Raw genomic sequence first — 21,367 nt, 5'->3', positions numbered from 1 at the left:
GTACAATTCCTAAATATCTATGGTTCCACAACTAATGCAGTTTTGATAATTTGTTTGTGAACGATCGTTCTTTACAGCAGTATGCAGATCTTATACTGAACACATCATACCATTTTTTCAAATCATACAAGCATATTCCCTGCGTTTATTTTTCCTTTCATTATATTTACAGGTCACTGTAGTACTATATTACCCTCATTCTAGTTGCATTGCCGTTAGGTCAATTTCCTGACCTCTTTATTGACACGTAGCTTACAGCCCATGTATCATTGTGCTACATAATGTATCGGGGCATTTCAGGATGCCAGGTAACTATAGTACTATACATTACCTCCATTCTAGTTGCACTACCGTAAGGTCAATTTCTTGACCTCTTTATTTGCACATAGCTAACAGCCCATGTATTCTTGTGCTAGATAATTGCTCCGGAGCATGTCAGGACGGTATCATCTTGTTAGGCAATGTTAATCACAGTTAACATACACGCTTCATCAGAGATTGTAGATTAATGTAATATAAAATGACCTACATGGGACACCGTATCTGTTACCTGAATATCTATATAAATACACATCAAACGATTTTGACTGTTTTTCAAAAACAAAAAATCAAGCAACCGGGTCAACAGTTAAGATATTGCCAAGTCAATAGCTTTGACGTGTGGCTATAAGGCATGAAACAGTTGTATAATATGGAGACTGAAAATCAACAGTGTAAATACAGTAAACCATCGCTGATGCTTTCATGTATTGCAGCCATCTTCTGTCGATTACTTCAAAGCTTCATTATTGTTGTTACTGTGTTGTTGATTTGTCCGTCAGTAGTCAACATCTATTACGGGATCAATGATATTCGGAGTTTGCTCCAGAAAACCGAAAAAGTTCACAATCAAAAAGTCGAAACCGTCCCGCTTATCGTTCAGTCTGAGTTGTTTTCCCCATATTTACCTTCAACATGACTTACTGAGGTAAATAACTATTTAGCTGAACAAGAAGACGAAAGCTTTCGATTTCCCTGCCTTGAACTTGCACTGACTTTATAGTAACATCTCTGCGACCCCCAACATACGATGTTGACATGTCGCACTTGATTCGATATGCAAGAGCTTTCTCGAAACATCATGAATTCAATGACGGAAAAACTTATGACAAAAGTAATGAGTTATCTTTCTGAATATAATCTTGTTTTTTATTGGTCAATTGCCAACTTGTTTGTGTCCATATAGCCCTGCACGAGCGGTATAAATCTGTTTCTATCAGTCAACGAAAAATAAGATATGTTTAAGATGTAAGTATACATTTGGCTGAGTCAAGATTCTGTTTGGTTTCTATTAGTTTATTTCTAATTACACACGTGCAATGGCATCTTGTTTATATTCATTTTTTCAATTTCTTATATCGACCATAAGCTTAAAGCTTCATCAGTTCAGGAGACAGAGTGATAAACAGTGCATCATCTGTACATACAAAGCCAAATTCACCGGAGGTGGTAGATTAATAAAATGAAAAATGCAATGATATTCATCGAAAACCATTGTACGCTGGAGAATGATTGGTACATGTGTATATGACAATATTATATATAATGAAAACGGAACAAAAAATATCCACATAATATGAAAGAATATTGAACACTTTAATCCTCAATTGAGCCAAGTATTGCCTTAGTTTACAATTTCTATTATTCAAATAGGCATACGTTCTTAACTATTTAAGCATTGTTTTGTCGTCACTGTTCTCTATATAATATATATAGAAAAGAATTTAAAGGAATGTTTTCTAAACGATGTAGCAATGGCCTTTTAAACGTTGCGAGCATTTTTGTTTATTATATTTATATTTGTTAATATATTATATATTATTGAGCTATTGCATAGTTTATCTGTCTTCTAAATTCACCACAACACATACAGTATTATTTAATGCCACAATTTTATTGACAACCATCGTCGTCGTAATATTTACACCTATCAACCAACACGCACACTCACACACACTTCCATAATGAAGTACATATAGATGAGATCATTTGTATTACCCATGCCCTGTCCTGCTTTCGACCAATGACAAAATATATTCACAGCTTTTTCCACTATAGAGCCCTTTTCGAAGGTAAAATATCGCAGTGGTCAACAGCCCAATACTACTTCCAACATATACCTTGCTTTGTTACTGTTCCAATTATTAAACAAAAAATATCAAGTGCACAAGAGTACGTTGATGCAACGATAACAAAAATAATATATATAACAAACGTTACAATTTACAATATAATTACCATGAATTAACATATGTTATGATGTATAAACACACCCACATATCAGACAATACACGTGTAAACTTACAATATATGTGCAAAAATATGAGTATAATATATCATTAAATAGAATTTAAAAACCAATATCTAATGCATGAAATAGAAAACATTAGCTCAGTTTAGCCCATGAAAAATACACTGTCAGTAATTGTATTTAATGCAGATAAACTGGCGTTCTTGTCTTTATATAATTCATATTTACAACATGTATCACAAGATTTGCATATTGAGTGAAACGTCTTTTAAGGTATTAAGAAGGTATGGAGATAAGAAGGCTGGTTTGCGAAAATTAATGAGCCCGAAAATATATATGTATATGTTGATTTGGTAACGAACAGTACTACATTTAATATCAGTTAATGCCAATTCTTTAAAGTTTCTATAACTAACTGTCGTTAGCTATTGACACTTTAATTTCAGGATCGTCATCTTCCATTTTGCTGAGAAGTAATTTCATTCATCTCATTTCCCTAAGGATCCCCGTGCCACTGCCAAAAAACTGTAACTACGCATTTAAACCATTCATTGAGGGACTTTTATGAAATATAGTAAAGATGAAATAAACAAAATAGCATCAAGAAATTGACCTTGCGGCAATGCAACTAGAATATATATATGAGGGTAGGATATAGTACTACAGTTACCTGTAAATATAATGAAAGGAAAAATAAACGCAGGGGTAAAGAGTGTTAAAGGTTGAGTGGAGCTAGACCGGGAGTACTTTATGTTGCTATACTATTGATCTAAACAACTGAGCTACGCGTTCAACGGAAGCGTTCAGACCTTTCTGTGCTACAGTTATATCCAAAACGAAATTAAGTGGAGGTTACTGTATATAACAAAAAACACAGATCAGTGAATTGGACAGTAATCCATCAGCTAAAATGTCACACTTTATCCGCTACACCAGAGTGTGTTCTAAGTGTCTGGAGTTTCGGTCCCATTATTCACTAGACTATATAATCGACTAGGTTGCTTCAGTTAGCATGCTCCCCAACCGGACTTGATGTTCAGTAAAAGGTTCTTTTATAATTGATTATGTAAAATGTTCTTTGTGACTTTGATAATGTATGGTATGTATTTCTTTTATTTGATAAGAGGCATCCATTTGTTTGCTTGTGAGTATCCATGTTGTTTAACATCAATCCCATTTATGTTGTGTATCAACATTTTGTCATCCATTTCCATTGGGAATCAGTCAATTGCATTAGTCTTTTTTGGCATAACTTTCCCGAAGAATGCGTCTGAGAATTTTCCCCGAAGGTGACTTTGGAATCTCATCTATTATTTCCACGCCTCCTCGGAGTCTCTTGTACCCAGATACATTGTCTACAACGACAAGATAAACATTTCTAAAAAAAATATTAAGTTATTTGATATTCATTAAGAAAACCAGGATGAAGTGACGAATTTTACAATTCCTTTTGTTTTCTTTCTCTTATTGCTCTAGCTATAATTCAACTTGAGTTGTCTTCGGTTACATCTCTTTTCAGTCCATTGACACCTGATATAAAATGAGGTAGCTGTTACCTTCGACAAACGTGACCACATCCTCCTGTGTTAGCGGTTGATTCGGTTTTGGCACCACATACGCTCGGGGAACTTCACCTGAATCCTCATCCGGGACACCAATCACGCCCGCGTCCATGATGCCCGGATGTGTTAGTAGGAGATCCTCTAATTCAGCCGGGGCTACCTGGTTTAGTATAAATACAAAACTTCCTCGAGAACAAGGTAATAATAGTGTAATACATGTGTGTTTCATGGATATTTAACTAATCGATTCCTACGATACATTGTATTGCATACTAAAGTCCTAAAGTATGGATCATATGGACCAAGCAATATGTTTGTTACTTTATCATATTAAAACAAACAAGGACCATCAGAAGTGTGGTCAGAAACATTATATTTTCCATAATTCGATCATGACTTCCTTAGATTTTCTTCCCAATTGTTGCACATTATTTCCTATTATCACACTGTACCTGAAATCCCTTGTACTTAATAAGTTCCTTCAATCTATCTGTGATCACAAAACATCCGTCATCGTTTACATAACCGATATCACCTTAAAAGAGAAATATACTGTTAACTGCATTTACATTTTAATAATAAAAAAAATCTACCCAGCGGTGATATATATCTGTTTCATAAAGTAGACAGCATCATTACTTTTGCAATGTGCATGGACCTAGAAAAGGTTTTTATCCTTTTTTAAACTTACCGCCTCTTACTGTTAAAAAGATTCCTGTCCGTCTGCACTGAGGTTTGGCGTTCATACATTAACCTCCACGTACATGTAATCTCATTTTGGATAAATATGATAAATGACCAAATAACTGAACGTGAGAAACTAAGACCATCCTTCGCTGGAGATAAAACTTAGACCGCAGAGATTTTCCGAAAGAGTTCCAAACTAGAAGATAAGTAAATTGGTTTTTTTTCAAGTAAAATGGAGAAACAAATTAACAACCAAAGAAAAATTCTTCACGCAAAGCAGCTGTTTGATATTGATGTATGCAATGTTTGATTATAAAAAACTGAAAAAAAATTCTCAGCAATGTCAGTTTAATGTCCGTAGCTTTAGATATTGTCCTTTTCATAGTTGGTGTAGACGCAATAGTATACTTTACTACTTCAACTTTAAAGAGTCCCTTTTCATAAATGCTGATAGAGGAAATCTCCTCAAAAATTGTATATCGTTTTTTTTCTGAATTCTTGAACAACTTACGGAGAAACGTTATTAATATATCAAAATAGTCCGCTGAGTAAGAGGCATAAATGATACGAACGTTAAGTTTAATAGTTAAACATGGTATAATATATATACATCAAATAATGAAATAAGCGATAAATGTCGTATCGGAAAGAATGAAACTACATCGTATGATAATAAAACAGATTATACATGTCATGACTATCTTCAGCTTAACGTACCTGTGTGAAGCCAGCCATCTCTGATCGTTTCGTTGGTAGCCTCTGCATTTTTGTGATATCCTTTCATGACCTGGGGTCCCCGAATACAGACCTCGCCTATCTTACCGGGTCCAAGTTCAGCTCCCGTCTCTTCACAGACGATCTGTTTCAAACAAATTCTGGTTTAATTTGCCGTCAGTATCGCGTTAACTTGCATTTTCTATATACATGTACAGTTGAAGGTTAAAAGCATCGACAAGTTCAACTTTACACCAAAACCATTAACACTACTGTTAAATATATGTTTAAGTCCATTTCAAAGGAAGTATTCCATAAAAATCAAATATTGCTGTGCATTTTACAGAATTGTAGTTATTCGAAATTTGAGTGTTAAAATATAAAACGAAACCTCAGTGATTGATTGATTGATTGATTGATTGATTGATAGGTTTTACGTCCGCTTCACTACCGAGAAGTTCGGTTATCCAGCAGGAATTATATAAGCACAGTATGAATTATTGGCCTTAAACCTCAAGAAAAACATGATAGGGGGAGTTACTATTAGCAAGAAAAAAACCATTTTGTCTGTTAAACTTTCTTCATAGGAGGGAGAATACGCCAAGTAAACAAAACTCTGAGTGGAACTTTCTTTGCGATTGTAACTGATGCATTTGTTCCCTTTGTCATGAACTCCTTATAATTGACTTTTCTTTGTTTTCATACCAAATACTCCAATCTGATTGGCCGAAAAATTCTTTTCATATTTCTATGAAAGGAAATTAAAATAAACCGCGCCCGGAACTATTTGCGCTATGTGTTATTGCGCTATAATAAAGTGCCAATATCAAATTAAAGTTATCGATTTTACTTGTTTTGGGTAGCGGCTTTGGAAGTTCGTTTTCACGCCAATTAATTGAAATTTATCATAAGCAATGAGTTTTTTTTTATTATTATTTTCATCGGGTTAAGAAAAGAATTGTTTTTTGCAAACGTTGGATGAATCCGCTACGTCAAAAAAAGTGTTTGAAACCCGATTTAAAAAAAAAAACTTAATGGTTAAATAATTGTGCAAACGTTTTAAATGAAAAGAAAAACAATTTATAAAAACTGTAAATTGTATTTGTACGTTTTACCTTTGCATTAGTATTCGGCACCAGAAAACCGACCGTCCCCTCGTGACTTGATTCCATCGTATCTAAAGTAGCAACAGGACTCAGCTCAGTCATGCCATACCCTGAAACCCAGAAAGGCAGAGTATGGATAAAATGTACGGAACATATATACTGTGTATACAAGTCACAACTTCCCAGTGTTTAAACATATTTTAATGTACAACTAGTTTATAAAATTATTAAACTTCAAATTAACTCCATAGAATTACTGGTATAAAGGTCACCTAGAACAGCATTCCGCTCGGTCACATTATACCGATAACGAGTGAACCAGATGTTACCAGTTGCAGCCGTTCCCCTGAATGCTGAACGTGAAGCGGTGAATAACAACTACTTTCTTAAAGGGATTTGGTATGTCCCGGCATAGGGAAAGAACCCATTGCCTTTCTCACCTGGGCAAACGCTCAACAACATCAAAGCCAAAAGTCAGGCATTGCCAACAAAAACAAAAACAAAAGGTAGGTTGAAGAAAAGAGAAATATCAAAAGCCCAAATATTGCAATGTCAGCAGCAGATTTATTTTGGTTGCTTTTGTGTCCCTAAGGAGAGGGGAAAAACAAATCCCAATTCTGCATGGGGTTTCCAATGTTAGTCGCCTTTATGATCATGCAGTGGGTAATAGCAGGAGCATTATTTTATCAAACCCCGACCTGCAAGGGTGACAGCCACTTTTGCCCAAATTTTAATGATAACTATTTCCTAAAACACCCTATCTGTCATTTTAATACATGTATTCTCCCGCTGATTCAATTGATAATAGTTCTTTAAAAAATGACTTAATACCTCAGCACATGCAACTCTCATGCGTATTATTAATCAATAACAGATCCAAATTATCATTCTTAAAATAAATATTTCTATGCATAAGTCTTTTGGAAGTAGTTTCATGTCACATTTGTACACAAAATAAAAACCCAGTAGAAACGTAGACAACATACCTTGAACAAGTGTTGACTTAAACCTGTTTAAGTACTCGTTATACAAGGAGGAGGCCAGTGGTGCAGCAGAACAGAAGGGAGTACGGATACTGGTCAGGTCGTACTTTTCTACCATAGGATGTTTGGCTAGGAACAAGGCAATAGGTGGAACCATCTGTAGAATTGTCACCTGATCCAAACATGTTTATTTAGACGTTAATTACTTTAATGGTAAAGGGAATCGTCTAGGTTTATTCCCTAATTCTGATTTATTATTTACATCAGTGAAAAGTAATTGTTATCATTTAGGAATTATTTTCGCTTTATTTGCAAATAAGCGCATCCTTTTCGACGTATACTGCTGTTGTCGACTGGCGAAAATTTCGCAATGCAACCCCGTCGGTACATGAATGATAGGTTAGCAACGATCATTCATATAGTACGATACTATTTTAACAATATTTCTTTTCGGGATACTCGTACCACTGCCAAAGACAAAGCAATGGAAACTGCTTTTTAAGGTATGGCTATATCTTTGATAAATCATTTTTGAATAGAAAAGTATACATTGCTGGACTTTTATGAAGGGATAATGTAAGATGAATTGAACAAAATTGATCAACAAAAGTGTTCTGAGAGTAAAATATTCTGCGGGGCTAGACTGGGATGTCGAACCCTGGATATCAGATTATTATACCATCGCTGAAACCGATAGAGCAATTAACCTAGGCAACAGAAGTGTACAAACCCAAATGTGCAACAATTATATCCAAACGGAAATTAAGGGGAGGTTACTGTGTATCAGAAAAACGGCATTGCAGTGATAAATCATTTCTGAAAAGAAAACCATACCTTGCGAGACTTTATAAAATATAATGAAGATGAATTCAAAATATTATCATCAATATAGTGTTCTTCAAAACATAGCGGGGCTAGACTGGGATTCGAACCCAGGACTTCAGACTAGTATACTACTGCTCTAGCAGACTGAGCTACCTAGTCATCATACATCTGGTGAAGAAGATAAGCTAGACGAATTCATGTTAAACATTGTCATATAAACAAGTACTTCGACATTATGACTGCAAATGTTATATGACAAAGATACAAGAATGAGTATTATAAAAAAGCAAGAAACGCAAATTCAAAGTTAAAGTCGGCACGAACTGACAAAAAACGGAATCACTTGCAATTACAATGTTACAGTTAATTCAAGCTTGATTATGAAATAAGTTCTTACCCTGTGCTGTTCAATAGCAGCAAGGAAGGGTTCAGGCTCGAATCGGGGCATGGTTACAAGGACGCCTCCCTCCTGGACAACACCCATCAGAATGGGAATCATACCGTAACAGTGGAACAAAGGAAGTATGCATAAACTTGTGTCGTCAGCAACGGATTTCGATAAAAGTCTGCATAAATATATCAAAGGTTTCTCTTAGAATCAAGGTATATTTTCAGCATTACCTGCATGCATTTTTTGTCAGATCGCTTAAACACAAATGAATAATGCTATGATAGTAAGAAGAAACTTATTGGCTTTTGACAGGCTTCGTGGTATGTGTTTGTGCGGTTTGGTACATGACGGTTCTACTTTTAAATGAAAGGGTTCACAGGTTGTACCTAACCGCCACGTGCATTATTCGCATGAAAAACACGTGCGTCTCCAATGTGGCCACCTATTACTGATGTCCGTTTCGCTGATGAAGCATATTACGCTTACCCTTCCAGAACGCCTGGTCGTATTCTCATTTTATTTCTTCATCTTTCTTTTGTTCATATTTTGCGTAGTTTTAACGACTTTAAAATTGAATCACATTTGGTTTAATTTTTTAAGAATTTCAATCCACTTGAGTTTTTTTATGGACAGTTCAGAACCTTTGTGAAACTACTGTAATACAAAGATATTTTATATGTTTAAATAATGAAATATCGCAAATGATGACCCCGGATGCATTGCATATAAAATGGAAATTATGCATGGGGAGTTTTGATAGTGCTTGTATAGAATATAACCATTTATCACATTTCTATTATAAAAGATATTATGCAAGAATTAGTGTCCTCGGAGTCCGATTTCAATAGTTCCCTACATAAAGATGTGACACCTAAATTACACATAACTTTTATAGATAATAGAATTGTTGTGTTCATAAAAAATAAAAAATAAATTAAATTAAAACAAGTTTGTTTCCTAAAACTTATTTTAGTAATTGTCAATCTCACTTATTATTACTTGAATGTAGTAACTTGTACAATTTTATTTACATTTCTGTTTTGTAAATAACAAAGCAATCTCGTTATGGATGAAATAACATCATGTCAGTAAGCAAAGTTGTGTTTTATTTTAAAAACATGCAATGAAATACGGTTATTTCATTTTCGAGGAGACGTTTAATTATATGATGATGCTGTTTATGTGATCGCGTATTGAAATTATTGCAGATATGTTATTTGAAGTGAAATTACACAAATCTTGTAAGAGTCTAAATCATTATAAAGTTAAACTAACCTGAACTGTTGTAGATTTGAAACGACATTCATGTGTGTAAGCATGACGCCCTTTGGTAAACCTGAAGTGCCGCTCGAGTAAGGCAATAGAGCCACGTCGTTGTGTGGGTCAATGTCCAGGTTCTCATTGTAGAGACTCCCATCATCATCCAGGAGGGACGAAAATGACCGATATCCATAAGCCTGTCCGACTACGATTACATTCTAACAAGAAATAAAAGTTATATTGTTCGTAAAGGCAACTGTATTGCGAATGATCGCAATCGTCTTCATTATATTAGATTTATGATGTTCGTATGTAGACTATCATCTGTTTTGGGGCTTTTTTGTAATGATAAAATTTAGTTTGTGCTAAGACTATGATATGTATTACTTGGTAGACTATGATGAAACGTGGGTTTATTGAGATCAATGTGTGCCCTAATTTGTGTGTTGTCTGTGCTTTCTATTCGTGTTGTTGTATTCCAATTCATCTGAGACAAAATAAAGAGAATAAAAGATATATGATTGATACCTTTTATTTAAATTAAATTCTATTTTGATGATAAGGAAAGTATTTTTCAATGACAGAACAATCTTCTTTCAGACATTTTTTTTTTCTATTTGAGACGATAATTAAAATAACCGTCAGATAATAATTTGTGTTGCTTCAGACATACAAGTCTTGCTTGGTTCATATTCCGACAAATATAATGCTTCGTTTCTCATTACCTTAATTTCGTTTTGCAGGTCCCTATCCCCTGCTATAGTTTCTTTGACTAATGGAAGTAGTGTCTCGATTACAACCACACCAACAGTCCCGGAATGATGTAAATGTCGGGAAAGTTCAGCTGAAGTTGAAAACAGCATGACAAAATGCAAATAAAGTATAAGCCTTACCGCAGTAGTATGATAATGATCTGTTAAATCACTAATTTTTAAAGGGGTTTTTCATTTCTGGAAATCTTCAATTCAAAGGTCCACGAAGTTATTAAAATCTGGTATAAAGCAATTCTCCGTTTACGTGTGTACTTTAAGAGTGCATTGACTGTACTAACGAAGTAGTGTTTTGTCGGGAAACCATGAAATTTGGGCTCCACGAAAATATCTAATTTCGCAAAATTGCCGTCTTTGAACATGATTCATTTGCTGCTACTGAGTTCTAATTACAGTATTTTGTTTTTAAACTCCTTAAAATGTGTTGTAGCTTAAGACACTTAAACGGTATAAAAAATGTATATCATAAATTCATACAAGGGAATGTTGCGACAAAAGAAAGATCCCATGAACCCTCGAAAGAATAAATTAATATTGTTTTTAATAGGATGTTCACATATCTTGTTACCTTTTTTACCCTCGGTTCATAACATTCAGCTGTGTTCTATTTTGGCATAAGAATATATCTTATATTGTCCGTCCATCATCTCATGAATTCCAAAAACGTTAAAATTCTTCCATATTTCCAGACCATTTATGTGAATCTTTGTGTTACACTTATTTAAACCATTTCAATTACAAATGTCAATTACAAAATTAATTCATAAAACATCAGCAAACATTAAATATCTAAACGTTAACATATGTTAGCGCTCGGAATGATGTTGACTTCATGCAAAGGCCAGTTTAAGTTCTTTTCGTATGTAGACAACATATTTTTTTAAATCAATATCCTTTTTGTGAAGCTCATAGAAAACAGGGTTATTTTATCATGATATGAAAATGGTTTGTTTAGTAATATTTATTAATGCCTAACCAACTGCTAAGTAAAACAAAAGGAAAGAAAGAAACTTAAGAAATATAACCGTAGTTATAGTTCGCACTTATATTTCCATCTATTGACAACAGTTCTTGATTCATGAGCATCATGCCTGAGCGCTTTAGAAATCTTTAACATGCATGAAGTCAATGATTGTATTTTCATTGATTAGCATATTTAAGCACTATTGAAATAGTGCAAAGACACTGAAATATGATTATCGCTTAAATGAGTGGTTTAAATAGTATGAATTTTGTAAAATTTGAATTCATAAATATTGTGTTGATGATAAGTCAAAAGCGTATAAAGCCCAAGTTTCAAACTGAATGCGATATTCAATACTGTGTTAAGTTTGGACTAATTCTGAATTTTTGGTATTGTTTGTATTATCTTATTATAAGTAATTATGTTGAAGCCAAGGATCAGTTGACTGAGATAATTGCCGTGATATACTCAAGTGGTAAAAAGAGCTTATTTAAATTTGCGTAAATTGCGTGAAGTGTAAGCCCTGGAATTTTGAGGATGTGTTCATGAATATTATTGTTGTTATTATCAAAGACAATGCAATATTTCACTATGAGAAATGCAGCACTTCACACTTCATCGCTATTCCGTCTTTGCGTATTGCAGAATTATCTTCTCTTGGGAGCAGGTATTGAATGGTACGTCATTGGTTTGTGTGAGAAAATTACGTCGTTTTCTCAAAAATTGATGACGTTACTCTCACAAACAAGTGACGTAACAATCAATACCTGCTCCCAAGAGAAGATAACTCTGCAATATGCAAAGATGGAATAAACGCTTGCATTCAGTTAAGTAAGGTCAAATAGTTTACATACCGGAAGTGTAGGACGGATTCGTGGTGGTAAGTATAATTCCTGACGTCACACAAGCCAGTATGAGAAGGGCATACTCGGTATTGTTGGTGGAACACATACAGAGTACATCCCCCTTTCTGTACCCCAATCTGTGTAGGGCACTGCCTAACTTTATAACCGCGTCCCTCATCTCCAGGTAAGTGTACGTTTTACCTGTCTCGTTATCGACCTGTGGAATTGAATCAATTGATTTATCGATTAATATATGATTTAAGTGTCACGCATTACATCACATGTTACGAATACATATCAAAAATATACTTTGCTGATAAAAGGAATCATTTAATTATGAAAACGTTTTCAAGATTAAAAGTGATGTAACACCCAGCCATAGACGGCTTATGAGACACTGTATAATTATCTACACAAATATCATTTAGTTTACCTAGTTAGTGAAAATATGTTATATACAGTACTTTTCACTACCAGTGCAAGACGAATGTTGTCGAAGATATGTAAACATTTCCTGTTAATTGCAGATATACATGCAATTCTACAAATCAAAATGCAAAGATACGTTGTAAGGAAAATGAGAGAAAACATGAGCACACAAACAGTTGTTAATTAGTTGTCAGTATTTAGTCACTTTCGCTGACTATTCCTCTACTTAAAGAAATATAATCGATATATTTATTCTATACATGGTCATTTAAACTATATTAAAATATTGTCTTTCTTTTACATATACATTTTTGTTGATATACAAATATCATTTTTCAATATTTACAAAGGTAAAATTTACGCTTGATATTTCAGACTGAATGATAGTTCGATAATATTTCAGCACTGTCTCAATTTCCATGCCAAAAGAATATACTCTAGAGAAGGCTTGTTCAAACCTTGTAATTTAACAATGAGATAATTAAAACAAAAATGAAATAAACAAAATATCTCGAAATTTACAAATGTTGTTAGCATGGATAATATTAATATAGAATCCCCAAGTTCGCGAATAAAATCTGCAAAGTTCGCAAAAAATAAAGAGTTTTACAGCAAATTATCATGAAATTCTTGTTATTCGAATTGCAATCGAGTTTTTCGACGTTTCGACGTTTTTCTGACGTTATGACTTACGATTGCCCGTCTGTTCCCAAAGGCCTCGAACTTTGGAAGGAGGTATTCGGGCAGTGTTTGTGTCTTGATTTCTATGTCGGGAATAGGGCTGGTGTATATAACCCGTAAATTTAGTGACGTAGAAAACTGCCTCCCATTTGACCTTCTGTAATCGGGATTCTCTGTTGTTGACCATGTCCGATAATTTTTCTGTCCATAATGTTTGCTGATGTTCCCGGAGATTGTTGTAAAAACACCTTTAGAAGCTAGCACTGTCTTGCCCAGTCTTCTGGTTGGACCTGACATGGTGGCTAAATGAAAACATATTTAATATGATAGATGATAAGATGCCTAAACTAATTCGAATGTTAAAAAGTAATGATGAACTCAATCAGTAATTTTTGCCTGATATTTGAAATTAAGATAGTCTTCTTAAAGCCAATTTTGTTTAACATGATATATTTAACTGATCAAAATAAGTCAAAGACGAACACAATAAAAAAAACAGCAGTAAACAAACCTGTCGTTTGAACTCAATATCGATAAAAGTAAGTTGAACATTCAAAAAAAGAAAATATTTATTCAGTGACCCTTGAAAACAGAAACAGGAATTTAAGACCTGGTCCTGTATCGATGAAATCGTTCTCATGCTCAAGCATGGATTCTGTACTCAAACCAGATTTTTTTTACCTCACTGAAGTCAAATGTAAACATTGAAAGCAGTATTTGCTTTAAGTCTCTTCAAACATTTTTCCAAATCCTCGACAAAATAAGAATTTTTGATTCATTTATAACAAGAAAAATAAGGCTTGAGCACAGATTCAATGCTTGAGCACGAGAGCGGTTTCAGAAGGTTAATCCGTTTTTGCTTAAGCAGCGTTATTCTAGGTAAGTCTTGTGCTGTTAGTTTGTCCGTCAGCATTTGCCAACCACAATTGTATCACGGAAGTCGTTACGTGAAATATAAACGAAGAAAGTTTCTGAGATTATTTTTTCCTCGTGCTAATTTGTAATCTATATGATTATAGATATAATCTGTGTATTCTAGTGGTCTATTTTTGTTATTGACAATACGTAATATGTTCTTATGTGAAGACGCTGTGATATATTTCTTGTCTCAAATGTAAGGTGACAGTATGTGTGTTAGCAGTTAACCAGGTGAAATACCATATATTAATCATATCAAAGTAATACATGTTGTTAGATATATTGAAAAAGTATGTCTGTTATATATTACACAGAGAACCGTTATCCTTTTTATCCTATTGACAACAAAGTGCTTAACTGCGAACACAAGTCAATAAATGTACTTAACCGCATAACCAAGTCAATACAATGTACTTAACCGCATACCCAAGTCAATACAATGTACTTAACCGCATACCTAAGTCAATACAATGTAATTAACTGAGTTGGTGCAGTAGTTCATTTCGTGTTTGATTGTTGTCATGTGATTTTCAGGATTCGACTCCTGGTCTCTTTTGATGCATTGAGGAATGTTTTGACCTATTTTCTCTTTGCGAGCACGTGAATAAAGTGAAGAGGCTACCGCAGGTTGACTCGTGATTTGTTTCCACGCGCGAGTGATGAGAAAATTGTTCGTACGACAAACCCGGTGTGATTAATTGTTCATCATCTACCTTACATATTTCTGCATTCACACAAAAACACCTAAATACCATTTCTTTAAAATGACTTTAAGATCAAATATCATCAATCGCGAGATCCTCGGTCTGTGACAAACGTAAACAATAAAAAGATTTGTGCGCACGAATACCATAACCTTCATACTATATAGAAAGATACAATTAAAACAATATTACGGTCATTGACTTCTCCATATGAACAAGTATGCTTTGACTGGTGATTTTATATCCTAACAGCATTTTTCCATAACTTGATAATAATTTGTTTATAACGGACTATTTTCGTACCCGGATTACCTTTGTGTGGATGCTGTTTCCGATTCAGGACGTCACCTGACGCGAGCAGACGTCCTTTTATGAGAAAATAGTTTCCAAATGAGAAAAACTATTATCAAGTTGCTCTCAACTTCTTCTTGAGTATTTTCATATTGACAACCAATGCAAATGACTTTATCTTGCTACCGGTAGATGATATATAGTAGTGAAAAGATATAAATAAACAATGTAGTGAGAATTATTTTACCTATTGCGAATTAACAGATGAAGATAAATATTTATCATTAAGTTTATGCTCATGTTAACTTTAAATTTGTTATCATGTTTTCATTCAAGGCACAAATTGTTGGAAAAGCATGACCCCAATAACATAGCAGTGATATACTGAGTATAATATGTACTAACAATCTTCGGAAGCTGACAAGTCATACACACATATGTATATGTTCCCGATGTGCACACTCTACCGATCGTAATGTATATTGCACCGAAATTGAAATTAGCCTTTTTTTTTTATATAATTATCTTATTATTCAGATTTTTCATCAATGCAATGTTCATGTACAATGAATAGCAAAACATTTACTTATTTGTATACTCGCACATACATACATAAATCTATATCTGTTATGTCAACATTTGTAATGGAGTACATACATTCTCAGGATGATATTTAACCACACTAGCACAAACTTACATACTCATTTCCGTCTATTTTTACATTTTAACATTTTATTACCCATATATATGCATCCATCCATGTGTCTGACATATATATGTTTCAATCATTCATTGCTATGTATCGTGTAAAAATAGAACACATATCAACCTTCATCACATATGGTATATATCTTTATGCTGGAAACAATATCTGCACTAAATTATATATAACCGCGCATACTGTATAACTCATGTCCATGTCAAAAACACCCATGTTCATGTATAAACATAATTAATATGATTTCACCATACTCACATGCGTTGTACTCACACAAACCCATATACATCATATTAGACATTTTCAAACATTCCTGTATCTACTGATTATTGATATATAAATGCAAAGAGAAAAAATTGCACAGACTGTCTACTGAGTACATTGCATTGTCTTTATAAGAAAGAGAAATTGAGATAGAGATTGAGAAAATAAAAAGAAAGGGAGAACAGAGAACATAAAGATAAGAGAGAAGAAATGTAGGAAAAGTTGGGGCGAGATGGTGGAAAAAGAGGTGGATATTCACTCATGTATATTATATTATATATAGGTAATATATCGGCTTTGTGAAGGTTAGAAATTAAACATATGTATGATGGAGTATGTCGTAAAAATAATAATGATAATGATAATATGATAATAAAAATGTATTACAACTTAATTAGTTTGTCCCATTTTTTCAAGTCATTTTCAAATTTATGTTTAGCTTTTTCATCCTTACCATTAACAATGTATTTTTGAATCTGATAGTTGACTTTTATTATGTTTACAAGAGCGTTTATATTTAATGAGTTAGGTAAACATCTCATTCTGTAAATATACTGCTTTATAATGATGATGATTTCATTATCTACTCGATTACTGGGAAGAAAATTCTGATGAAGAAGGCAAAAAAGAAAAGATTTTTGGTTTACTGAAAATGAGATTAAAAGAGCTTCCATTAATGTGTCAAAACTTTCTAGTAATCTTTGTACTTCTTCACATTCCCATAATATATGAGTAATTGTTTCCGGTTCAGAGTTGCATAGTACACAAAGAGGGGAGACAACTACTCCAATTTTAGTAAGAAATGAGTTAGTTGTAAGTACATGATGAATCACTCTATACTGGAACCACTGAAGTTTTGTATTTGTTGTTACACAGAATGGCATTTTGTAGATTTTACACCAGGTTAGTTTATCCATGTTGTCGAATATAGTATTCCAGTTTCTGATGCCGGATGGTATCTTGTCCGATTTAATTATGATGTTGTAAAACATTTTTGACCCTTTTTTATCTCTAAGAAAATATTCTGAATTGATAGGTATGTAGGGATACATTATCTCATATCTGTATGTATTTTTTGATGAAATAAAGTCTTTAACTGCAGAGACAAGACCCTGATACTGTCAAAAATTGTGTTTACTAGGTGTTTTTGAATAAATTCTACAAATGTGTAAAACAAACCTGTGCTAACCTCCTTTATCATATCATTTATAATAAAAATGTTTTTTCTGATAATGTTTTTTATAAAAAAAACAGCTCTTCCTCCTATCTTGATTTTACTATCATACCAAATGGGAACTTTCAATATGCTTTCCTGAAGAATTTTATCATAATATTTTGTATTTAGTGTGTACCATGATCTGAGCACATCACTCCAGAATTTATTTTTACATTTATTTACACATATCTGAATATATTAGGAACCACAATTTGTAAGATTCTATGTCAATATAAGTTTTAAGTATGGCCTGCCATTTCTCAGAACTCTGATAGAGTCTTCTGATCCAAGTAAGTTTAAGAGAGTTTATAAATGCAACAAGATTGATCATCTTCAAACCACCATCAGCAAAATTTTGAATAATTATCTCTCTTTTAATTTTGTCTGGTTTCCCACTCCATAAATAATCAAATGATATTGAGTTGAGTTTGTTAATAAATCTATCATCTGGATTAGGTAATGATATAAACAGGTGATTGAATTGAGAGATGAGCAATGATTTGATAATGTTATTTTTTCCAATAGGTGTTCCAAATTTTTAATTTTTTAATTTGATAAGTTTTTTGTCAAAGTTAAGTTTTGGTATTTCATGAAGGTTCACACTAAATTCAATTCCTAGCAATACATTTTTTCTTTTCCGCACTGCAAATTAAGTTAAGGTAAAAAATAATCTTCACTATACTTTTTTACTACCAATCCATATCACCTGAGTTTTATCAATGTTCATTTTTAAATCAGATTTTTTTGCAAATTCATTTAGTTCTTTTACTGCTTCCTTTAGTGATTTCTCAGAGCCATCAAGTATAATAGAAATGTCATCGGCATATTGTGGTAATAAAATAGGGCAACTTTCAATCTCGAAACCTTTTACATTTCTATTATTTCTCAATTTTGTAGCCAAAACCGCTGCACAGAATAAACAGATACGGTGCGATAGGATCCCCCTGTCGACAGACCCTCCTGATATCAAAGAATGAAGATATGTGTCCCCCCTGATTTATAGCTGAATGAACATTATTATGTAAAGTTTTAAACCAGTTTACAATGCTATTACCAAAACCAAAGAGAAGTAGAACTTTTTCAATAAATAACCAAGACACTGAATCAAATGCCTTCTCAAAACCAATCATCAGTATCATGCCAGGTATGTCAATCTCCTCAGTATAAAGCATAATATTATATATGAATCTTGTATTTACCCCTATATAACGACCCGAAAGAAAACCAGTTTGATCATCATTTATTTATTTATTGAGAACAGTTTTTATCCTATTAGCTATAGTTCCTGATGCAATTTTGTACACAATGTTTAATAGTGATATGGGTCTCCAATTTTTAAAGAAATGCCTTGTTGTGTCTGCTTTTGGTATACAAGTTATTATTCCCTGTCTCTGCGTTACAGAAAGTTGTCCTGTACAATAATCATAATTGATTGATCTGACTATAAACTCCCCCAATTTTCCCTAAAAGCATTTAAAAAATTGTGTTGAAAATCCATCCGACCCTGGGCTTTTATTATTTTTCATTAATTTTAAAGTTTGTCCTGCCTCTTTATATGTATTTTCCCCTTCTAGACTATCAGACTCCTCTCCAGATAGTTTAGGCATTTCATTATTTTTAAGATAACATGTCAAGTTTACTTACTTTATTGTTAGAGACACCATAAAGATTTTTATAAAATGAGCAAACTTCCTCTAATATGACTTCCTGTTTTGTTATTATGTTGTTATTTTGGTATTATTTCTGAGATATAATTTCTATTTTCTAATTTAAATAAACAACTAGTAGGTTTCTCCCCTTCTTCTGTCCATTTCGCCCGTGATCTTATAATACTGCCTTTAATCTTATGTTTTCCTATCTTCTCCAAATAATTTTTCTCCCATTTAATTCATCTAAATTAAAATTAGCCTTATTTGCATGTGCACTTACTGACGAGCTGTGAGCAGAATAGGCTATATGACGTTATACCTGTACGGTTCCGACCTGAAGTTACCTTACCTATTGATAACATACGGTGGGAAAATAGCACCGAACAGGACGCGAACTGTGAGATATATGTATTGTAGGAAGTGTTTATCAAGTCCTATCTTCGGTGAATAGTAATACTCAACGGATGTAAATTGCAGTCTTTCTTACACATAAGGTGCTGCTATTTGCCTTTGACGGGGCAGGGTATTACATGAGACCTTAAAGAAAATAAGTGATGTTTATTGTGTCACACTTTTTGCGTCATAGATGTTTGTTGTTGCATGAACACATACACAGGTTGTTACAAAACTTTTATGTGAAGTGGCAGATGCAATAAATCATTTGCAACATAGAAAGATAACAATTTTAAAATTTGCATCTGTAAACACTAATTTGTATGTAAATAATGAACGCCTGATGTAGTGTCGGTGTCTTCATAAACCACCAACACTATGTGTCAAATGGAGATATAGATCATGTGTGTAGTATTATCGTTCAGTTAAGTCCTTCACTAGACAGTACATTTCTTTTTATAAATAAGTCTTAACTGGGATACAATTAGCTTACAACAAAACCATTACCGAAACCTGACGAAACAAACAGGCTTTTAATTTACTTCCGTGTAAACAACTGCAAAGTACAGAGTGACGTATCACGGTAACACCTTCTATGTAGTTCACCGAAATCTGACATATCAGACTCAATCTTGTTTTCTCAGATATTATGTGTGTCAACCACTTTACAGGTGACACAACCCGTGATTTTGGATCAGTTGGTTGTATTTATATGCTACATAATATTGTTGAAACCAGCTCATCAATATATAAATTTAACTGTTTGTTATGGTATATATGAACTTACATACAGACAACATTGAAAAAACATCCCATTTATATTAATTATAGTATCGGTAAAATATGGAAAACATCAATCTGTCTGCGAACTGGACAAATTTGGATCTCAATGCGTAAATAAAACTGTAAATAACGAATAGGTACAAGGAAGTCGTAATGTTAATCAATGCATCAAGGCAGTAACCACAAATCTGTCTTAACCATGGTTTGTTCTGAGTCAAATAGCTACGATTAATAAGTTAAAATAAGTAATAAAGGTAAGCTCTCTTACCTGTTGGATATTCCTGTGGACGCTAGATTAAGCTGAGAAGACGTGTATAACCAAGTTACTAAAACGTAATACAAAGGTAAACGCATTGTCTAGATATTTTTTTAAATTCTATAAATATCTCGCTATACAATTTCAGCCTGCACTACGTACGTAAACCGGTAGTTGTGATCTTGATACGCTATTTAACTATGCAAGGAACTGCTTTGAATAAAACTAACAGACTTCATTCAGCCTTCTTTGTTAACATTATACGTCACAAACAGGTGTTATGTATGCAGCTCACATCTGTAATTAGTATGTACAGTGTGTGTAGGTTTATTCGACAGACAGTGTTTGATTCGGGTTAGGTGTCCTCGTAACAGCCAGAGTTATATGAGGACGTGGTCAGAAGGTCCCGTCCATATAGAAAGGCATTGCTTGAAATTGGTACATCTGGTTTTGCCCTCTGTTTTCTTATAATCATGGAACAGAATATATTATTACATTTCAGTCAGTTTATATACAAAATGTGTCATTGCAATTAGATATTTCTTTACATTGCTGGCATCTGCTACATGTAATTACTGCGTTCATAATTTATCCATACTCAATTCTAAAGCAAGCTGATGCCTTGAAAAAAATGAACAACTAACCTTTAATTAACGGTTTCATGCTGT

The 21,367-nt window shown here is 33.5% G+C and overlaps 1 protein-coding gene across 1 annotated transcript; it reads right to left on the bottom strand.

The window, feature by feature from the left end:
• Positions 1 to 1,917: 1,917 nt before the first annotated feature.
• Positions 1,918 to 20,895, bottom strand: LOC110450457 (probable 4-coumarate--CoA ligase 1). The gene is made up of 12 exons (XM_021497998.1): positions 20,712 to 20,895; positions 13,520 to 13,809; positions 12,407 to 12,614; positions 10,544 to 10,662; positions 9,834 to 10,036; positions 8,565 to 8,733; positions 7,346 to 7,514; positions 6,369 to 6,469; positions 5,257 to 5,398; positions 4,305 to 4,387; positions 3,847 to 4,012; positions 1,918 to 3,645 (listed from the first exon to the last, which is right to left on the bottom strand). Exons 2-12 carry the CDS (start codon positions 13,802 to 13,804, stop codon positions 3,524 to 3,526), a joined length of 1,767 nt encoding a protein of 588 aa, XP_021353673.1. The 5' UTR covers positions 13,805 to 13,809; positions 20,712 to 20,895; the 3' UTR covers positions 1,918 to 3,523.
• Between the last annotated feature and the right edge of the window lie 472 nt (positions 20,896 to 21,367).

This window comes from Mizuhopecten yessoensis, unplaced genomic scaffold, assembly GCF_002113885.1.
Source record: "Mizuhopecten yessoensis strain PY_sf001 unplaced genomic scaffold, ASM211388v2 scaffold5229, whole genome shotgun sequence".
Classification (NCBI taxonomy): Eukaryota; Metazoa; Mollusca; class Bivalvia; order Pectinida; family Pectinidae; genus Mizuhopecten; species Mizuhopecten yessoensis.
This window is presented reverse-complemented; position numbering and strand designations above follow the sequence as displayed.